The sequence below is a fragment of the Aquarana catesbeiana genome, linkage group LG03 (assembly GCF_042186555.1).
Source record: "Aquarana catesbeiana isolate 2022-GZ linkage group LG03, ASM4218655v1, whole genome shotgun sequence".
Lineage (NCBI taxonomy): Eukaryota > Metazoa > Chordata > Amphibia > Anura > Ranidae > Aquarana > Aquarana catesbeiana.
This window is the reverse complement of record NC_133326.1, coordinates 108737703-108760078: the sequence shown is the minus strand read 5'-3', so window position 1 is coordinate 108760078 and position 22376 is coordinate 108737703. Positions and strand designations below refer to the sequence as shown.

The window sequence follows — 22376 nt, the reverse complement described above, 5'->3', positions numbered from 1 at the left end:
CAAAAACTAGTAGTCACTCACTGATATAAGTTTATACTTACCTGAACCCAATCCAATCCAGTTATGTGAACGAGAGCAGAGGCTCTCACCGATGTCTCCCTCCTCCCTGGGCAGATTGATAGCAGCGAGATCCAATGGCTCCCGTTGCTGTCAATCAAATGCTGTGTCGAGCGAGCGAGGGGGGGGCCCGAGTCGCCCGCTCTGTGTCAACAGACGCAGACAGGGAGGCTCGGGAGCAAGCCTGCACGGTTGTCCCCATGGAAAGCAGCTTTCACTGGGGGGGTACTTGCCAAAGAGGAGGAGCCTAGCGTGCCAGCGGGGGATCCCAGCAGAGGAGGGTTGGGGCTTTTCTATGCAAAACCATTGCACAGAGCAGGTAAGTATACCATATTTGTTGTTTTAATCTAAAAGAATGAAGCTTTAATATCACTTTAAAGCAAAACTTAATTGTATCTGAGCAACACAAATAAAAAACGGCATTTGATTCATTTTTATTATTCAAAGTTTAGCTAAAGCATGCAGACAAAAGGGTGTGCTTAGGTACGGAAACCAGGGTGGATAAAAATTGATGATTTTTTAAAAATATAAATTAAAAAAAATCTGATTTGCTTTATTTAAATCAGACTTTTTTTTTTAAATCAAATTTATTTTAATAAAATGCTTTTGGAGTGAAAATTTTTCTAAAGATAATTTTCTATTTAAGATACATTAATAATTTAGTTTATTCAGCATGGAATGGAGCTTAGTTGTGTAGCATGAGACTGTATGTTCTGCAATATTTAGATTTTTGGTAAACTCATTCCATGAATCCAAGCTCTGCAAGCTGAAATCACATGCACTGCATTGATGCATTTACACAATTTCACAGTAACCATGAGATAAAACAAAGTTCAGGAATATTTCTTTATCCCATTGTTTTGCAAATCTATGTACACTGCAAACAACGAAATGACTGTTTGAAGAGAAATGCATCTGTACCGGGCTCTAAGTGTGAGCAGGAAGGGCAAGTGGTAAAAATAGGATTTTTTATAACAGCTTACCTGTAAAATCCTTTTCTTTTGATGTACATCACGGGACACAGAGCCTCAGTAATTACTGATGATGGGGTTATATAGGTATCACTAGGTGATTGGACACTGGCACACCCTAAACAGGAAGTTCAACCCCTATATAATCCCTCCCCCTACAGGGATACCTCAGTTTTGTAGCAAAGCAATATAAGTGTATTAGAAGAGGGGTGGTACCTCTGTGTCTCGTGATGTACATCGAAAGAAAAGAATTTTACAGGTAAGCTGTTATAAAAAATCCTATTTTCTTTCTCATACATCACGGGACACAGAGCCTCAGTAATTACTGATGGGATTTCCCAGAGCAATGCTATCTGAGGGGGGGGGAACCACAACCAAGTAGGGTGCAATCAGACCTGAGGACCCTGTACCGCTGCCTGCAGCACACTACGACCAAAGGCAATATCCTCATGCCTTCTCACATCCACCTGATAAAATCTGGTTAATGTATGGACTGAAGACCAGGTTGCGGCCTTGCAGATCTGAGCCATAGAGGCCCGGTGATGCACTGCCCAAGAAGCACCAATAGCCCCTTGTGGAATGTGCCTTAATCTGAAATGGAGGAATCTTCCGTTTCAAACCGTAAGCCTGAATAATCATTTGTCAAATCCATTTAGAAATGGTAGCTTTTGATGCTGCCTGTCCTCTCTTGGGATCATCTGGCAGTACAAACAGAACAGCCGTCTTGCGGAATTGAGCAGTTGCTTCCAGATAGGCCTTGACTGCTCTTACTACATCCAAAGAATGTAGTGACCTTTCTTCTGAAGAACAGGGATCTGGAAAAAAGGAAGGCAGAACAATGTCTTGGTTTAGATGAAAATCTGAAACCACCTTCGGTAAAAAACTAGGATGAGAGCGCAGTACCACTCTATCCTTGTGTACAATCAAATAAGGCTCTATACAAGAAAGAGCTGCTAATTCTGATACTCTTCTAGCAGAAGAAATGGCTACCAGAAAAATTAACTTCCTTGTCAACAAGACCAAAGGAATCTGATGTAGTGGTTCAAAAGGCGGTTTTAAAACAGACAGAACCAAGGTCAAGTCCCAGGGATTTAGGGGCGCCTTAACCGGAGGATTAAGACGCGACACCCCGTGTATAAAGTTTCGGACCAAGGAATGCAAAGCAAGTGGTCGTTGAAACAATATAAGGCCGAGACCTGGCCCTTGATGGTACTCAAGGCCAGCTTCATCTCTAATCCCAATTGTAGAAAATTAAGAATTCTACCTATCACATATTTTCTGGGATGCCAACCCCTGGATTCACACCAGGATACATAAGCTTTCCAGACTCTATGATAAATTACTCTGGAAGCTGGCTTCCTTGCATTGATCAAGGTAGCTATCACAGGACCTGAAAGCCCACGATTTTTCAGAACGTGGGTTTCAATAGCCAAACCGTCAAATTTAGCGTTTGTAAGGCAGGATGGAACACTGGACCTTGAGAGAACAGGTCTGGGTGCAACGGTAGGGTCCACGGAGAACCCACCGACATCCTTACTATTTCTGCATACCGCGTCCTCCTGGGCCAAGCTGGGGCTACCAGGAGCACCGACTTCCTTTCCCGCCTGATCCTGCGAAGGAGTCGCGGCAGTAGCAGAATAGGAGGGAATGCATAAATCAGTGAGAAACGGTGCCACGGAATCACCAATGCATCTGTCCCGCATGCAAGGGGATCCCTTGTCCTTGCCACAAATCTGTCCATCTTTCTGTTGAATCGGGATGCAAAGAGGTCTACATCTGGAACCCCCCATCTCTGGCATATGGTTCAAAAGACATCAGGATGCAGTGACCATTCCCCTGGGAGTAACTGCTGGCAACTTAAATAGTCCGCCTGCCAGTTCTCTATTCCTGAAATGAAGACTGCCGATATGCATGGCACCTGCTTCTCTGCCCAGACTAAGATCTGGTTCACCTTTCTTTCAGGAGCTCGGCTCCTGGGGCCCCCCTGATGATTGATATAAGCCACTGCTGTGGCATTGTCGGACTGGATCCTGACTGGGCAACCCTGTAGCCTGAGAGTCCAGGTTCTTAGGGCTAGGTATACCGCACGTATCTCCAGAATATTGATGGGTAAGGTCCTCTCGCTTTGGGACCATACCCCCTGGACCGCAGACTGTTCCAGAACTGCTCCTCAACCTGAAAGACTGGCATCCGTTGTTACCATCGTCCAGGTAACCGGTAGAAAGGATTTCCCCTTCTGCAAGTTTTCGTGTACTAACCACCAATTGAGGCTCTGACGCACCGCCTGAGACAGGTGCATTGGAAAGTCTAATGCCTGAACCCTCTTGTTCCAGGTCGACAGGATACTGTGCTGCAGTAGTCTTGAATGAAACTGAGCATAGGGGACTGCTTCGAAAGCAGACACCATCTTTCCTAGCAGCCTCATACAAAGGCGGACAGAGGGAGCCTTCTTGGTCCTGACAACTAGAATCAGCTCCCTTAAAGCAGTGATCTTTGCCTGAGGTAGAAATACTTTCTCCTGGCTTGTATCTATAATCAGACCCAAATATTCCAGTCTTCTTACTCTCGTTCAAAGAGGCTACCAACCAGTCTATCAAGAGCAGGTCGTCTAGGTATGCTATGACAGTTATACCTTGGGCCCTTAATCTGGCCAGAGGAGGAGGCCGGATCTTTGTAAACATTCGAGGTGCAGTGGCTATCCCGAAAGGCAGAGCCACAAACTGGAAATGGCGCCCTCCTATCTCGAAGCGCAGAAACTTCTGATGAGCAGGAAAAATGGGCACATGCAGATATGCATCTCTGATGTCTATCGATGCCAGAAATTCTCCTCCCTGCAGGATGGAGACTACTGTCCGAATTGATTCCATGCGGAAGGACCGAATCCTTAGGAATCGATTCAGGTCCCTTAGATCCAGAATGGGTCTGACATCCCCATTTGGCTTTTGGACCGTAAAAAGGTTGGAATAGAAGCCCAATCCTTGATCCTTCGTGGGGACCACCATAATGACCTCTTGCGGCAAAAGCCGCTCTAACGCTAGAAGGAGTGACTGCTTTTTCTCTGGATCTCTGGGGACACTTGATCTGAGGAAACGAGGAGAGGGGAATTTTTGGAACTCCAGCTTGTACCCTAAGGTTACCGTGGAGATTACCCATCTGTCCTGGAAGTCCTCCTGCCAGAGCTTTGAGAACTGTAGCAGTCTTCCCCCCACTCGAGCAAGCGGGGGCGCCCCTTCATAAAGAGGCCTTAGTGTCTTGTTTAATAGACTTCTTCCCCCAGAACCTCTTTTGTCCCTGGGGTTGACTCTTGTTTCTTGACCCAGACGGAGGAGGCCGTCGCGACTGCCTGGAGGCTGATGCCGCTGGCGCTGGGGAAAGAGTCAGTTTGAAAGTGGGACGCTTACTCTTTCTCCTAATAGGTAGAAGAGTGCTTTTCCCACTAGAGATCCTTTGGATATAGTTATCCAAGTCTTCTCCAAACAGCCTTGCACCACGAAATGGGAACCCAACCAGGAGTTTCTTGCATGTTGCTTCAGCTGACCATTTCTTTAACCATAAGATTCTACGCATATGCACCAACCCAAGTGAGAGACGAGAGGTTTGCATGATAGAATCTCTAATGGCGTCAACAGCAAAACATAAGGCCGCTGGAAGGTTAGCCAACCCCTGGGCCTGCTGTTCAGGTAAAACTTTGATGACCTGCTTAACATAGTCTATTAAGTATTGACAGACTCCAATCGTTGCTATTGCAGGTTGAGCCACTGAGCCAGCTAAGGCGAAAACATCTTTCAACAGGCATTCCATCTTTTTATCCACAGGATCCCTGAACATCTGAGCATTGTCTACAGGACAAGTCAGGCTCTTATTTATGGAGGATATGGCGGCATCAACGGCCGGTATTCCCCATATCTTAACAAACTTTTCTTCCATAGGATAAAGTGTTAAAAACTTTTTCGGTGGAAAAAAGTTTATCTGGGTGATTCCACTCAGAATAAAGGAGCTTTTCAAGTAAATTATGAACAGGAAAAGCATGTGCTGTTTGAGGAGGCTTCAGTGACCCCAACGAAGAAGAGGGTTCTTTAACTGATTCAGATACGGGCAACTTAAATGTGGAGCGGACCAATCCAGCAAGGATCTGCACTAAGACTTTCTCATCCTGAGAAGCTGTAGAGGGCCCTTCTCCACCTGATTCCTCTGAAGAGGAATCATCCGTTCCATCCCGATGCTCTGAAAGGGATTCTTCTCCCGTATCCCACAGCTCCTCAGCCTGAGGGTCTTGGGTAGCAGAGGAAGGCCTAGTGCGTTTCTTCCACTGAGTGAAGATGTGATCACGGCCATTAATCTTTCCTCTAATCCATTAATGGTTGAGGAAAAAACCTCCTGCGTAATCTATACAGGGCCTGAAGTGCCAGAAGCAGGTGTAGCCCCTGACCCCAACGGCTCTCCCTGACTAGCTGTCCCTGGCCCCTCGGGGGAGACGATGCTGCAGACAGGGGGCCCTCAGAACACGAAGGAGATCCCCTAGAGCCTCTGGTTCTTGGGGTATGTGAACCTCTTCTACCCATAGTGCCAAGCAACAAGGTGGAGGTATCACAAAATGAACACTGACTGCTGAGTGATGTAGTCTTAGCCACAGCCTTGCTACCAATGCCCAGTCCAAGTGTTCCTTAGTAAATGCTGCCTAGGGGAATGCCTGCGTTCCACCTTACATGCAACCAGTCAGCTCTGTGTCCCTCCAAAGGCTGAGTGCACCTGTAAAGTGTGCCTCTTATAGCCATGCAGCCGGCAGTGAGGGTGTCTAAGCACGCTGAGACCGCGCTGATGCTCCACCGCCCCTCCACTCTATCACCCCCCCTCCTTTTTCCAAAAAACGTGTGCGCTTCCTGCGCGAGCCAACCCTCCTGTTCTGCCAAGCATGGGGGAAAAAGGCCGGGGGAGGAGGAAGGAGAGAGGCCGGCAGTGATGGGGCCTGCACGTGGCAATGACGGCGGCGGCTGTGACAGTGCGGTATACTACCGCCTCACAGACCACCTGTGGTCCCCCCTATACTTGGGGGGAATCACCCAGAGGAGAACCCCCCATCCCATCCTACCTGGAGCTCGGGTGGAGGAGCTGTGCAGCGTGAAACACTGAGACAGATGGTCAGCATGAGAATGTATGTGCTCTTGGCAGCCCCCGGTGGCGACAATAGGCATAGCATGAATTTACTACAAAGGAGAAACCCACTAGAACTAAAAAATTCTGTGGAATCTCCCTTACCTTATCCAGCCGCAGGGTTCTGTTATACAGACCCAATCTTCGCCTCTCACGGTGGGCTCCGTTTTGGAAAAACCTTCAGAGACTGGGGCCCCCTACAGATAGGGGGATCCGCAGTTCTGGGCCTGTAAAGCACCCGGCCAGAAATAAGGATAGAAAACCATTTTCTGATATGCAGCTCTCTAAAAAGAGGAAGCATTACAGGTAAAACCTCATTTCTTCGGAAACGAGGCCCGGGTACCATCCAATTCTGCCTAAAAAGGACACTTTGAGATGGATCCGGTTCGCCTGGCTTGCCCCAGTATAGGATATAGGGTATTCCCTTTGGAGCTCAGCACAGGACATCTTTACACGTCCAACACCTAAGACACTGGCATAAAAACTGAGGTATCCCTGTAGGGGGAGGGATTATATAGGGGGTTGAACTTCCTGTTTAGGGTGTGCCAGTGTCCAATCACCTAGTGATACCTATATAACCCCATCATCAGTAATTACTGAGGCTCTGTGTCCCGTGATGTATGAGAAAGAAAATGAAAGTGAAACCTTTTAAGCAGCTTATAAACCTTGTGATCTTTCTGCACGTGGCTTGAAGTGCTTTTTTCCTCTCTTGAGGAGCAGAATGGCAGCAGGCTGTAAAACTCCTTAAAGCTGTATTAAACCCAAGATCAACAATTTTTTAATTGCAGTTTACTAATCATTAGATGTGGTAGTTGCATTCATTTTTTTTTTTTTCCTTTATTTATAGCTGGTGATCTAGTCCGTTATTTTTCAACTTACTTTAACAGACCAAGATTTCCAGCAAAAGTGTCAGCTAGAGTGTTGAGACAAGCCATTTAACCCAGACAGGGGTACTTACAATGGTTAGCTGTTAGTAAATTATGTAAAACCTTTATCCCAAAAGAAATAAAATCTATTTGCTGTGACTACTTATAAAGAGTTAGCTGGAGTTCAACTTAAATTTGTTAGTCAAGTCCATTTAAATCTGTTAGCCTAACATTACTCTCCCCCTAGACTGACAATTCTGCTGTCCAAAGGTATCGCTGTTGCTGCCCCATGGAGTGGGGACAGCATAAAGCTGGCCATAGACTGTGTGAAACTTGGCTGGTTCAGCAGGGACCAGCCGAGATTCAAACCATGTATGGGCAGACTAAATGTACCCAAGTAGGGCCGACCATACATAGTACGAATTGCTTTCCTGCAACCAGGAAATTTGCACAATTTTCCCATCAAAACAGACAGTGTTGACAGGGGAACCAGTAATGGTTTTCTCCCGGGGGGGGGGGGGGGGGGGATGGGGGTGACGACAGCTATTATTGCTAGCGGCTGTAGCAGCTGCCAGAGGCAATTGCAAGAGAATCCAGCAGGCTGGATGTACCCAAGTTGATTGATCAACTTGGTACATTCAGCCTGCACATTAACCACTTTCCGACAAGCCGCCGCAGTTTTACTGCATTATTATGGCGCGGCTGGGCGATCACTCGTGACACACCGAGACCCGGGATCTGTGTGTGTAAACATACAGTATCCAGTTCTCTGAGGGGAGAAGAGACTGATCATCTGTTCATATAAAGTATAAACAGCAATCTGTCATCTCCCCTAGACAGTCCCACCCCCCCTTCAGTTAGAACACAGAGAGGGAACACAGTTAACCCCTTGATCGCCCCCTCGTGTTTAACCCCTTCCCTGCCAGTGACATTTTTACAGTACTCAATGCATTTTTATAGCACTGATTGCTGTATAAATGACAATGGTCCCAAAAATGTGTCAAAAGTGTCTGCCATAATGTCGCAGTCCCGATAAAAATCGCAGCTCGCCGCCATCACTAGTAAAAAAAAAATAATAATAATAAAAATGCTATAAATCTGTCCCCTATTGTGTAGACGCTATAACTTTTGCGCAAACCAATTAATATACGCTTATTGCTATTTTTATTACCAAAAATAAGTAGAAGAATACATATCGGCCTAAACTGCTATTTTTAAAAAATAGCTTTTTTTTAAAAAAAAATGGGGATAGTTATTAAAGCAAAAAGTACAAAATATTGTGTTTTTTTCAAAATTGTTGCTCTTTTTTTGTTTATAGCGCAAAAAATAAAAACTGCAGAGATGATAAAATGCCACCAAATGAAAGCTCTATTTGTGGGGAAAAAAGGACATCAATTTTGTTTGGGTGCAGCGCCGCATGACTGCGCACTTGTCAGTTAAAGCAATGCAGTGCCGAATTGCAAAAAATGGCCTGGTCATTCAGCAGCCAAATCTTCCGGGGCTAAAGCGGTTAAAGATTTTGCATTAGTGTATGGCCCGGTCTTCATCAATCGATCAACATGTGTACAATCAGCCTGTCAGATTTTACATGTGATTATTGCTAGCTTCTATTATAGCCTCTAGCAGTAAACACCGTGTTCTCTTGGCAGGGTTGGGTTCCCCTGCCCCCCAACTCCGGGAGAACACAATGACTCCACAGTAGGGATTCACCCATAAACACTGACTATGTTGATGTGGGGATCGAGCGAGTCGACTGTGGTTGCAGGAACAAAAATCTTTCCGTCTATGGCAGGCTTAAGACAACAAGTGAGTTACTGGCTGGATCACCAGGTGAGATAAAGGGGGAAAAAATCCTAAGAAAGTAAACTAATGCAGCCACCACATCTAAGGTTTGGTAAGGTTAGGCTGGACCTGGTTGGACTTGATAGTTGGACTTTTACTATGTAAGCCTCAATATATATGACAATTTTGTTTTCGAGTTTAATATTTCTTTTGCTAAACCTGTACTCTAAAATTATCCCTAAGCCTCAAGAAAACAGCTTACTGTCATGTCAATACTATTATTATCATAATGAGAAATACAGTACTATCAAAGCAATACAAGCAATGAAAGGAAAGTGATAAAAGATTGGTGCACATGTATTATGCTCCTGGATTAAATAAGCTATTTGATTTTGCCTAGGCGATAACTCTTTGAGACTAGTCTCTCTTTTATGTAACCAGAATTGTACCGGAGTCTGTTGTTCTTATGGATTCAGTACTATGTCTTCTATATACTTATAAATAAAGATAAAAAAAAAAAAAAAAAAGGGATTGGCGCACATGGCAGGGAATAGCACACCTAGCACCAGGAAGAGGGATCTTGGAGAAGGAGTAATTGCCATGTGGGAGGTAAGCATTGGCAACTCATTAAAGGTCTTCTGGTAATTATCTATCTTATTACTGGAATTTCAAAGAGATGTAAGAAGCCAGGATGTGACTGAATTCATCACCACTAAAATATGAAAAAATAATTATATCTTACCGATTTTCTAATGGCCGCAGCATTTGTCTGAAAAGCATTGCTGGATTTCACAATCAGGTCTGATGAAGGAGATAGGTTCAGTATTCCCAGAGACAGGCTGGTTATATTAAAGGTCAGATTCTTTCCTGGAATAGTAGAATTAAAAACAATAACTCTATAAAATACAAATAAAAATAAATAATAGACATCTATAATTAACTGATCCACCGTTAAGACTACATTCCATTTTTGTTATGTAAGATGACAACTAATAGACGAATAATACAACTTTTCTGTAAAGAATCTTTGTGAAAACATTCAAACATTTCCCCCTACCAATGTCTTAGATTAGCAGTCGCCAACCATTGGTCCGTGAACCACTGTTTGTCTACGAGAAAATGTTGGTGGTCCCCATGGCTTCTGCAGCAAATTAACATTGTGGCAGATGTATACCGCCTAATGTTGTTACCAGAGTTGTTCTCAATGTGTGTTGACATTCAATCCTGTTAGTGCGCATTGATGCCTGATACCTCCTCTGCAGTTCTGGTTCCTGTGAACTCAGAGGGAGGCGCCGGGAGTAGTGCAGAGATTGGGAGGTGAAGGAGGGGACTTCCAATGACAGCGCTGATCACAGACTGTGAGAGGGAGCACAGAGCGCAAGCCCATGGCTGGATAAGGAGGGAAGATCTAATGCTGAGTCTATTTAAGGCAGCAGTGTGATGCAGAGTGCAGGAGGCAGAGAGCCGGATAATTATGTGTATAAGGCATGTAAGATTCAAGTTAGTGGTCCGCAGGATTCATAATTGTGAGTTTAGTAGTCCGTGAGGTCTGAAAGGTTGGCGATTAGGGCAGCTTACCCATCTCAATTTTTTTTACAACGCAGGGCACCATATCAATTCTTATGTGAATTCTGGTGCACGGGAAGCCATTCTGAATGAGTAGCACCCCACTGCACATACAGCTGTCCTCAAAGAAGAAGAACCTGTGTTAATAATAACAACGCAGAATTTTCTCCTTTAACTTTTAATGTGTGTTCATTCAAAATCTCTCAAGAATCAGATCCGTTGCTATAAAAACAAAAACAATTTTTCTGAACCCTTTAAATTTGGTCTCACGCGTGTAATCTCTGATTTACCAAAAGCTCATGTATGACCTACACCATCCATTTAAAGTAGTACAAAAAGGCAAAACTTTTTTTTTTTTTGGCTAGAGTTAAATTAACTCCTTTCAGTTTTTTTTTTTTGGCCTTCGGTGTCACATTAGGGAGAATTTCCTTCACTTCCTGTCCCCTAGCCAAAACAGGAAGTGAAAAGAAATCCCTTCAAAGTGAGAGGATCACTGGCTGTCACCAGAACTAGTGTCCCCATTACAAGATTTCTGATCTATTCTAGGGACAACCCAAAATTTGAGATTTTCTTTAACTTTCAGTAATAACGCTAATCGGAACAAATAGGGTGAATCTTTCCCGTTCCATAATAGTAAACATGGCAGAGAGGGCGAATCTCCCTAACGGGCACACAGACAGCTTTAAAAACCTCATAGGTGTTTTAATACCTCTCCACGCTATTTGAATCTAAAAAAAAAATGGTTTTGCCTTTAGTTATACTATAATGTATACTAATATATATTAGGTATGTCTACAAAATAGTTGACAATAAATCTAAAGTAGATTGTAATTTGTGTGGGAAATGTTAAAATATTTGTTTGTATGAAAGCATGTTACCCCACCAGGTCTCCAGGAGGCCGCTTCAATTGGCCTCATGGGTGGCACAGCCCTGTTTATAGATATTTAAGTTCTAAAAAGTTCCGAAATTATAATGCAGTCTTTACCGTCAACCGTCAATGTGCCTGGAACAATGGAGAATCCAGCATTCCCTCTAGCTGCTATGAGATTATTCAGGGCTGTGGTTTCACTCAGTAAATTGGTAGAATTTATAAAGAAATTAGCCGTGGTATATGTCCATCCTCCATTGTCGCTGAAATATAGATTTGACATGGCATAGTTAAGTTACTGTAACTTAAAATGGTATAGAATACAAAATTGTAGTATATTGCAGCTTACCAATTCTTAAAAGTGGTGGCTGCATTCATTTTCTTTTTCCTTCAGTTTTTGTTATCACCATAGACATGCACACAGAGTGTGGCGGGTGTGCCTGGGTACACCCTAATCCCTGTTTGTGACACAGAGTCCCCTTGCTGCCTGACCATCCCCCCTATTTCAGGATGGAGAGCAGGGGAGGGGGCAGTAAATACATACATTTACCGGCCCCTTCCTTTATTTGAATGAACACAAAGAGTGATTAGTACCGATCACTCACTGTGTTCATATATGACTGAAGCATAATAAACCATACACTATGCTTCAGTTTGTGAATGAACAGGAAGCCACTGAGCACAGAGCACTTCCCATTTATTCACTGTCCTGTGCAGCTGAGGCTATAGAGAAAGGGACTGGGGAATCTCTGTCCTCAGTTCCTTTCTCTGTCTCGAAACAGAGATCGTTTGAGCTTTGAGGTGCACACCCTAATACAATAGGCTACACACACCTATGGCTATGGCCTTGATTTGGTGATTTGGCCAAAAACACACTTCTTGTCTAAGGGTGTCTCCACTCTGGTCAGAGGAGCAACAGAGACACTTTTAGACCAGTGGCAGTGCGTCCATTAGGGGCGCTCTGGAGCTGCCCCCTCTATCACGCCACCTCCTTCTGTGTAGTATAGAGTCATGCATAGCATGAACCTATCCATCACCGCCGCCACCCCCTATTCAGGCGTCAGCCCCTTTTCGGATGCCTTGCCCCTGAATTCCAGCCAGGGGGGCTTGTTTTTGAAGCACCTGATTAGAGCCATAGGCTCTAATGGGCTTTAAAAAAGGTGAACTTGTGGCAAAGAGCATTGCGCTACGAGCCCACCCAGATGTGTTAGAAAAGCAAATGAATATTCGCTTCTCTAACACTGAACAACCTCTCAGTCAATCAGGAGGCACGGATCTAATACCCATCACCTGATTGGCTGAAGGCATCGGCGCTGTGATTGGACGCCTAGCAGAAGGAAGACGAGGCAAATGGAGGACACAGGAGCCACCATTGTCACACCTGCTGCTCATCCCACAGCTCGCTGCCTGCCTGACCTGCTGCCTTATCCCCTACCAAGATAAGGTAAATGCCGGGCAGTCAGCGGGCGAGCTGGCGAGGGGTGGGGTGACAGTGGCAGCATTTGAGAGGCACAGCGGAGGCATATGACGGGCTTAGTGGCTGTACTTGAGGGGCACAAGTGGCTGCATTTAATGGGCACAGTGGCTCCATTTGATGTTTTTTTCAGTATTTTACCGAATTTTGCGCCCCCCACCCCCATATATATTTTCACATAAATTAATAAATGCTGATCATTGTAAGCCCCACTGTCAGTGTTAAATGGGTTGTCTAATCACCTTTGCTGGGCAGCTGGGTCTGTTAAAGGAAGTTGAAAAATAACAGACTGATCACCAGGTGGAATAAATTAAAAAAGGCCTAAAAAGGAAAGTGAATGCAGCCTCCCATCTAAGAATTGGTAAGCTGCGTTATATTTTTTGATTTTGTTTTGGGTCTATTACTACTACTACTACTATTACTACTACTTTTTTTTTTTTTTTTTAGTACAGTGAGGGGTTTCTTTCACTTTCTATGGTAATAGTAAATGTGACAGAGTGGGTGAATCTCCCCAACAGGGGGGCACAGACAGCAATAAAAACCTCAAAGGTGCTCTAAACCCTCTCTACTATGGCTACTGTAAAGCACGATTATTATTATTATTATTATACAGGATTTCTATTGCACCAACAGTTTGTGCAGCGCTTTACAACATGAGGGCAGACAGTACAGTTACAATACAATTCATTACAAGAGGAATCAGAGGGCCCGTCTCGTTTCAGCTTACAATCTAAAAAGGGAAGGTCTATGACTATGGTCTATAACTGTGTCTAGTATGTCTACAAGGCAATCAAAGTAAATAAAAAAAATTCCTTTACTTACGTGAATGTAATATTTGGCTTTGCTGCCTCTGTACCATTCAGAAGCTCCAATAGGACATTTTGCACCTATAAAGATCATACACATATTATTATATATAGAGATGTTAAAAGATAGGTAGATGGACACACTAAAAGCTTTTAAAAAAATATTATAACCTACCCAAGCAATTGTCTGATTTCTGAGTGTTTCACTCGGAGATGCGTTATATGGTGCCATAATAAGAAAGTTTACAGATATATTGAGTGGAGGAAGGTTGGCCTGGCTAATATCTGTAAATAAAATAATGAAAAAAAAAGTATTGTAACATAGATCATGACTAAAAATAATAGATTATATAATAGCAGCATAAATGTATACTTAAATTAGTGCAGGCCCTTCCCCCACAACAGCCAGACAACTCCAGAAAAATTTACCCCCCTTCCTGACCAGGCCATTTTTTGCGATAAGGCAGTGCATTATTTTAACTGACAATTGCGCAGTCGTGCAACGCTGTACCCAAATAATGTACCCAAATGTCCTTTTTATCACACAAATAGAGCTTTCTTCTGGTGGTATTTGATCTCCTCTGCATTTTTTTTTTTTTGCACTATAAACAAAGAAAACGACTGACAATTTTGAAAAAAACAAAGACTATTTTTTATTTTCTGCTATAAAACATATCCAATAAAAAAAAGTAAAAAAAAAAAAATCGAATTTCTTCATCAATTTCGGCCAATCTGTATTCTGCTACATATTTTTGGTAATGAAAATCCCAATAAGTGTTTATTGATTGGTTTGCGCAAAAGTTATAGCGTCTACAAACTATGGGATATTTTTATTGATTTATTTACTAGTAATAATGATGATTAGTGAGTTATAGCAGGACTGCGATATTGTGGTGGACAAATCGGACACCTAACTGACACTTTTGATATTTTTTTGTGAACCAGTGACACTAATACAGTGATCAGTGCTAAAAATATGCACTGTCACTGTACTAATGACACTGGCTGGGAAGGGGTTAACTTCAGGGGCAATCAAAGGGTTAAATGTGCGCCTAGCTAATGGCTCAGTGTAGTGTGTGAGGTGCTTTTACTAGTGAAAGGGATGGATCGGTGTTTGTGCTTTACAGGAACACAGGATCCATGTCTTCTGTACAGACAGAATGCCAATCTGCCTTGTTTACAGCAGACTGCTGTTCTGCCTGTGTACAGAACAATCAGTGTGTGTCCCGGAAGACATCGGGTCTGTGGGACCCTCTGATCAGCTCCTGTTGTATAAAATTACAGCGGGAGCGAGCCACCGGCAGCGCACACTTGTGCCCGATACCAGGAAGTGCAGGATCACGTATATATACGTGATCCTGCACAACATGGCCATACTGTAGCAGTAAGTCTACTATGGGTGGTCGGAAAGTGGTCTTTACCTTAGTGCTAACACCCTTGATGGTCTTTACCTTCGTTCTAACACCTTTAATGGTCTTTACCTTCGTTCTAACACCTTTAATGGTCTTTACCTTCGTTCTAACACCTTTAATGGGCTTTACCTTAGTTCTAACACCTTTGATGGGCTTTACCTTAGTTCTAACACCTTTGATGGTCTTTACCTTAGTTCTAACACCTTTAATGGTCTTTACCTTAGTTCTAACACTTTTAATGGGCTTTACCTTAGTTCTAACACCTTTGATGGTCTTTACCTTAGTTCTAACACCTTTGATGGTCTTTACCTTAGTTCTAACACCTTTAATGGTCTTTACCTTAGTTCTAACACTTTTAATGGGCTTTACCTTAGTTCTAACACCTTTGATGGTCTTTACCTTAGTTCTTCTAAAAAATAATACAACTAAGAAAGTTGCAACGGTTATTTCCTGAACATGTCTTGTTTGCTACTTTTAACGAAAGATATAAACATGAGATAATATTGCCCAATCTGGCCAAATCAGGCATGTTAGAAAACCTCCTCCAAATGCTATTGAGTGCCCCTAATATAATAAATCAAGAAGGAAGCTGCCTCTAATAATTCTCAGGTGTGCTAGCTATGATGATTTATGATGACCACCAGAAAAATTAGCCAAAGGTTCACTGATCCTTGCAGGTCTTTGTCAGAAACCTTGACAAGTTTTCAATTGTGGCATATTAGTATTCATAAACGGTAGGTATATTATTTGATGGAGGAATTAATATCGAGCCAGATATCACAACTCATAGGAAAACATACATGTGTACATAAAATTGTATATTAGTGAATGAAGATCCATTTGGACAGAAATCTAAAATTTACGAAGAATAACAAAGACCCCTAAATGTTGTAGTGTATATAAGTGTAAAACCAAGTATATATACAGAGCAAGAATTGAGGATAATTAACTTTACAGCTATGTAAGTAATGAGGCAGTGATGTAAGGAAGAAGACATTTAAATCAAATCAAAATAATAAAAAGTTCTAATGATCAAAACATAGTAGAAAGATAGCCTGTTACAATAATCATCATACACCAATGAACATGTGCTGATGTTTGTCTGTCACTTACTGTTGGAACTGATGCTGTTGGGTGCCAGCTCAAAGCCCCCAACACTATTATTACTTTGAAGGCTGCTGATTAATGCACGCACAGTGTTGTCGCTGGAAGGCGCTGGTAGTTGAGTGGTAGTTTCAAATTCAAGTACTGACGTAACAACCACAGAGCCGTTACTGCAACACAGGCAAATGGACAAGTCAAAGCTTTGTTTTAGTGCATAGCAGGCGTATTTTAGTGTGGCTGACTTGATGACATTATTTTCATCTCCATTTTATATGTAGTAGAAGTGGAGACAGATAATAACAACTGAATTATTGTCAATAGTCAATAGCATTATAATAGGTTTGCAAGAACTCGTATTGGCTTTACTCTATTCTCATTTTCTGTACTACATATAAACCATAAAATAGAAAGTATACTGAGAACATAAATTTAAAACAACATTATTAAAACCCTTTACAATTAAAATAATTCATAATCCGAACCTAAAAAACTCCCCCCCCCCCCCATTTCTATACAAACATATCGGGATGGAAGCAGTTGAGTAATTGGAGTGGCAGTGTTCCCCTGCCATCCCAGTGTGACGTCCACCCTTAACCATAGGGTATCCTTATTAAGGTTCAAATTTTGCCATTATAAATGTTTATCCATATCCATGTTTGTGTGCTCTATATACATGATATTCTTCATAGGCAGCGATATTGCCACTAGCTCCATGCACCCGCACGGACTGTCTCCATTCATAAGCTCCATGCGCGCTCCCCTTGCCCGGTCATGGCCTGACATGTGTGGATGGGTCGTTGGTTGGGGATGGCTGGGCTCCACCTCTATCGCGGGAGCTGCGATGTGCTCATTGGATCCTCCCCCTTCTCCCCCTGCACACCCTGTGTTTGGGAGGGCGGGGCGCTTACCACGTTGCGCATCGGCGCCACGCTTGTCACGCTGTTTGTGTGGCGGCTTCACTCCGTGCGTGTGACGTCAGCAATGATGTCATGGCGCCGACGTTTAGCCACAACATCTTTTGTCCCGGTATGGGGAGGTCTCCGCAATCGTTGTTGAGTGTTACACTCACCTCCGGTGCGGCTCCCTCCCCTCCATTGGTTCATTGGCGTGGCGTTGGCGGCATAACTACACCCCCCTTTCAAGTGAGCTGTTCAATCCGACCAGTCTCACCTTGAGGTCTCTTTATACCAGCCATATGATCTACTTGGGGCTTTTTTGTTGCAGCATTAGGGTAGGCACTTTCTTCTCTTTCTTTTTTTTCTTCTCCCCTTTTCCCCCTTTGGGTGGATCAGTCTTCTGTCCATACTTTTTGCCCTTGATTGCACGTGGTATTCCCTTCAGCATTCATACTATAATTTGCCGTAGGTTTACGCTTATCTTTCTCACACACAGACACTTTTCACATTCTTGGGCATTATTCGTACTTTTTCTATTTCCCATCATCTACACACTTCTTCTACGGAGCTACACTGGGTTCACCTATTGGTGTTACTATCCCTTACCATATATCATTATTATGTTTAACACCATTATATTATACTATTTTATAATTTTATTTTTTTTATTTATTTATTTTTTTATTCACACACATATTTAATATGTTGTTCCCAGACATCTTTGCTCCACGAAATTACACACTACTTTTTTGGCCACAGGGAGCTCCCATCTACCTCTCAAGCCCTTTCGATGTTGCTTCCTTGTTTTATGCCGCCTCAGCTCCCGCGTTGAGGCAATGTTGCTCGGCCGACCCTGCACCGATCATCCCGCTTTGTGGTCTATGCTTGGGTTGGTGAGTGCTAATAGTTAACCATCTATAGTTATAGAAAAAACTTTTTTTGAATTCCTTTGATAAGTATATTTCCTTAAATCTTTTTATTCCATAGAAATGTCTGACGCATCCGCTCCTGACGAGTGGGAAAACCCACGAAACGCTTAGAGCTCTATTTTGATGCCGCAGCCATATACCTCATACGGATTGTGATTTATTTATTTATCTAATTACTCATTGACTATTAATACATCTCATTTTTATACCATCTGGTGGATACAGATGTACCTTGTGGGTGCAGGTGCCGGTGTTAAGCCTGCTGCTATTGGCATAGACATGTCATTTTTATGTGTATATATATGTTTATTATTCTGACCATATGATGTTATGCAGGTATTTTTCCATTCTATACACTCAGCCCTTGTGCACGCCTCTTGTGTATATAGGATATGAAATAATATTTTTATGTATGCAGACCTATGCTACTAAATAAATGTGTTTATATTAATTCACCTCCACTACTTCATTGCTTCATATAAAGTCCCAACTTCCTTTCTTATAATAAAAAACTTGAGAAGACCAGAAAATGCAGGATAAGAACTAATGGGGACATGAAACAGAGAGACACTCTCTCTAAAATAGCCAACTTAAATATTTATAGCAGTGTCAATAGGTGCTTGCCAGCATTTTCAATTAAATTATTCTAGGATCACGCTGGGCCTTTAACCACTTGCCTACTGTTTACCCCCTTCCTGCCCAGGACAATTTTTAGCTTTCAGCGCTGTCGCACTTTGAATGACAATTGGGCGGTCATGCAACATTGTACCTATATGAACTTTTGATCATTTTTCACACAAATTGAGCTTTCTTTTGGTAGTATTTAATCACCACTGGGTGATCACAACAAACGAAAAAACATTTGAAAAAAATCCCAAACATTTTTCATAGTTTGTTATAAACATTTTCTCCTTCACTAATGTGCGCTAATGAGGCTGCGCTGATCGGGGGGCACTGATAGGCATTGATGAGCCTGCACTGAAAGGAAGAAGCACTGATAGGTGGGTACTGAAAATCTGTGCCATGATTATCAGTGCACATGTCCCTAACACAAGCCGGTTACCGACTCTCTTCTTCTCTTCTCGCTGTAAGCATGAGGAGAGAAAATCCGATGACCGGCTTGTGTTTACATCATGTGATCAGCTATCATTGGCTGACAGCTGATCACGTGGTAAAGGGGCGCTGTGATTGGCCCTCTACCCCAATCTGTGTTCAGCTGAGTCAGAAGAACACGGCGATAACAGAGCATGTTGCCCGAGCACCGCAGGGGAGACGCTCGGGTAGCGCAATCACGGGAGGACGTCCATGGATGCCCTCCCGGCATTGCAAGCCCGTGCTGTAGCCGCTTTTCAGCTATTGCATGGGTGGCAAGAGGTAAAGCAGGGCATGACACAACTGTGGGGGGAGCAGACAGACCAAGGTGTCCAATGGAGAGAGGCAGGGGGTGGGTAGCAGCTGCTCTCCCGCCAAATGTCAATGGAAATGATCTCAGTTCCCATTTAGATCAAACAGAGAGAGATCCCTGCCCCCCCCCCCTTATTATTGTTACTTTTTTATCTCTGTTTGTTTTGTTGTTTACTTGTTTGTGCTCATTTATACATTTACACAAAAAAAAAAAGAAAAGAATACAAAAATAAATAAATTGGAATGATTGTTTTTTTCCCCCATTTCCATTTGTCTTCTGGTTTTACATTTGTTTGTATGCTCGTGTTTTATGCTTGTGTGTGCAATGTCAATTTCTTATTCGTCTGTAGTAGGTGTGCCTTGGCTGATTGAGATGGCAATAAAAAGGCTGGCAGAGTGCCCCAGCTTAAAGGGTATTGATGAGGGCAAAAACTGGGTTTTTGGAACGGCTGAAAGCCCTTGCAGCTTCTGCACTAGAATATGCAGTTGGAGACAGCATCATATGACGTCCACCGATAAAGAGGAAAGTCCCTACCCAGCCATCATTGTACTATAGGCCAGGCGAGAACTGGTTAAAGTATATCTCCAGTTTTAGTTTTGTATAGAGTAAGATTAGGGCCCCTCTCAAGTGCTTTTTCTGTCTATGGCCTCATTTTGCAGCCTTTTCCTTGCTTCCTTTCTTGGTGACAGCGTTTACACTGGTACAGGAAGCAAGGGGCATTCTCTCTATAGGGACACAATGGCAATATAAACAATTTTTGGGCTGTAGAACCCTGTTGACAGTAAAAGAAAAAAAAAAAAATTACACACACATGCCTTTTTCAGAGCTGGGGGACACTTTCATAACACCTTTCAGGGCAACAAACTTAGGCACTGCACCCAAGCTGCATCTTTCAAAGTACTCTGATCACTGATAACTTGAATTTCTGATCCACAGATTCCGTTGATAATGCTGCTAGATGAACAATGAATGTTCAAACGTCTAACCGCTCAGTAACTTTACTGACAACTTCTTATGTGCATCTTGATCAGAAGACCATGCACAAAACTTTAACAACTATAGTAACAATAGTACTCTAAATAGTTGGTCCACTGCTTTGCTGTTTACAAGGTCAACAAACTAGGGTTCTGAGCCGAGTACTATGCTGGAGTCTCCTACATTTTATTCTTGAACATAAAAAATGAAAACTAGCTCACTCCAGCATGTGCTTTAATGCAGAGAAAATGAGTAGAGTTGGAAGACATCTAAGATGCTAGTCAAGCATAGAAATACTTTACTTTCCTAGATACTGTAGATACCTATGGATAAACAAAATAGATGGAATATATTTCTGCTTGTGGGCATTGATCAATGGCTACAGCACTATAAGGCAAGAGTGCTAACCATTCAGCCATCATGTTCCCCACTAGGTGGAAGGAAGGTCCCTTAACTGTTACTTATCTGTAATAAGGCAAATATTTTGAAGTCTGTAACAAAGCAAATATTTTAATGTCTACCTACATCAAACACAAGGAAAGCTGATAGCCTTATCTAATAAGTTCAATCAATGTGCAAAGGGCAGTAATCCGTGGAAACAGAAATCATCTTTTATTGTTCTGACTGCTTTAAAATTATGAAATTTAACTTCCTGCGCCATGTATGTTATTATTCTATTAGTCTATAATTTGTGGTTTCTATACAGTTAGTCCAATAAAAGAAACATGGGGTATTTCAAGCTGCGAATATCTTTAATTAATGGATTTCAACTGATTGATTTACTCTATAAAAAATGACAGATACATTGAAAGAAAATGTTTGTTCACATATCTACTATCGATAATGATTACAACATATTACCAGCAAATGGCCTGTCAAAATTGTTGCTATGCAGTCTACATCTAAGTCACTTACTAAAATAAATGTTCTAAAAAGGTTATTCACTTACCTGAAACCTGTCACTGTTACTTTCTTGAAATTATTAAATTTAGCCTTATAAACTTTTGTCATCTGTGAAAGAAATATTAAAATAAAAATGACTATGCAATTTAGCTGAATGGTAATTTACTCCATAGGAGTTGTAAAATATACACATTACTGTGAGCAATGTAGAAATGTGATATTGTCTTTTTTTAAGATGATGGTAACACTGCCTGCCAAATGGAACAATATTGCAAGTTGCCACATACACTATATTACCAAAAACATTGGGACGACTGCCTTTACACGCATATGAACTTTAATGGCATCCCAGTCTTAGTCAGTAGGGTTCAATATTGAGTTTGCCCATCCTTTGTAGCTATAACTTCAACTCTTCTGGGAAGGCTTTCCACAAGGTTTAGGAGTGTGTCTATGGGAATGTTTGACCATTCTTCCAGAAGCGCATTTGTGAGGTCTGGCACTGATACGTACATGAAGGCCTGGCTCGCAGTCTCCACTCTAATTCATCCCAAAGGTTTTCTGTTCGGTTGAGGTTAGGACTCTGTGCAGGCCAGTCAAGTTCCTGGCAAACTCACTCATCCATGTCTTGCTTTGTGTACTGGTGCGCAGTGATGTTGTTATAGCGTGGGCCAACTCAATATTGAACCCTACGGACTAATGCAACGTAAACACGGTCGGATTATCCGACGGAAAATGTGTGATAGGACCTTGTTGTCGGAAATTCCGACCGTGTGTAGGCTCCATCACACATTTTCCATCGGATTTTCCGACACACACAAAGTTTGAGAGCAGGCTATAACATTTTCCGACAACAAAATCCGTTGTCGGAATTTCCGATCGTGTGTACACAAATCCGACGCACAAAGTGCCACGCATGCTCAGAATAAATAAAGAGAGGAAAGCTATTGGCTACTGCCACGTTTATAGTCCCGACCTACGTGTTTTACATCACCGCGTTCAGAATGATCGGATTTTCCGACAACTTTGTGTGACCGTGTGTATGCAAGACAAGTTTGAGCCAACATCTATCGGAAAAAATCCTAGGATTTTGTTGTCGGAATGTCCGATCAATGTCCCACCGTGTGTACGGGGCATAAGACTGGGATGCTATTAAAGTTCATGTGCGTGTAAAGGCTGGCGTCACAATACTTTTGGTAATATAGTGTAACATA

General features: G+C 42.6%; 1 protein-coding gene across 1 annotated transcript in view; it reads right to left on the bottom strand.

Moving 5' to 3' along the window:
* LOC141131546 (uncharacterized) overlaps positions 1-22376 on the bottom strand; it is an 88694-nt gene that overhangs the window by 31548 nt on the left and 34770 nt on the right. Inside the window, exons 4-9 of the mRNA XM_073618929.1 lie at positions 21212-21273; positions 16067-16227; positions 13717-13826; positions 13558-13622; positions 11379-11524; positions 9570-9694 (exon numbers count right to left, since the gene is read on the bottom strand). Of these exons, the coding sequence (XP_073475030.1) occupies positions 9570-9694; positions 11379-11524; positions 13558-13622; positions 13717-13826; positions 16067-16227; positions 21212-21273 (669 nt within the window). The remainder of the gene's footprint in view (positions 1-9569; positions 9695-11378; positions 11525-13557; positions 13623-13716; positions 13827-16066; positions 16228-21211; positions 21274-22376) is intronic.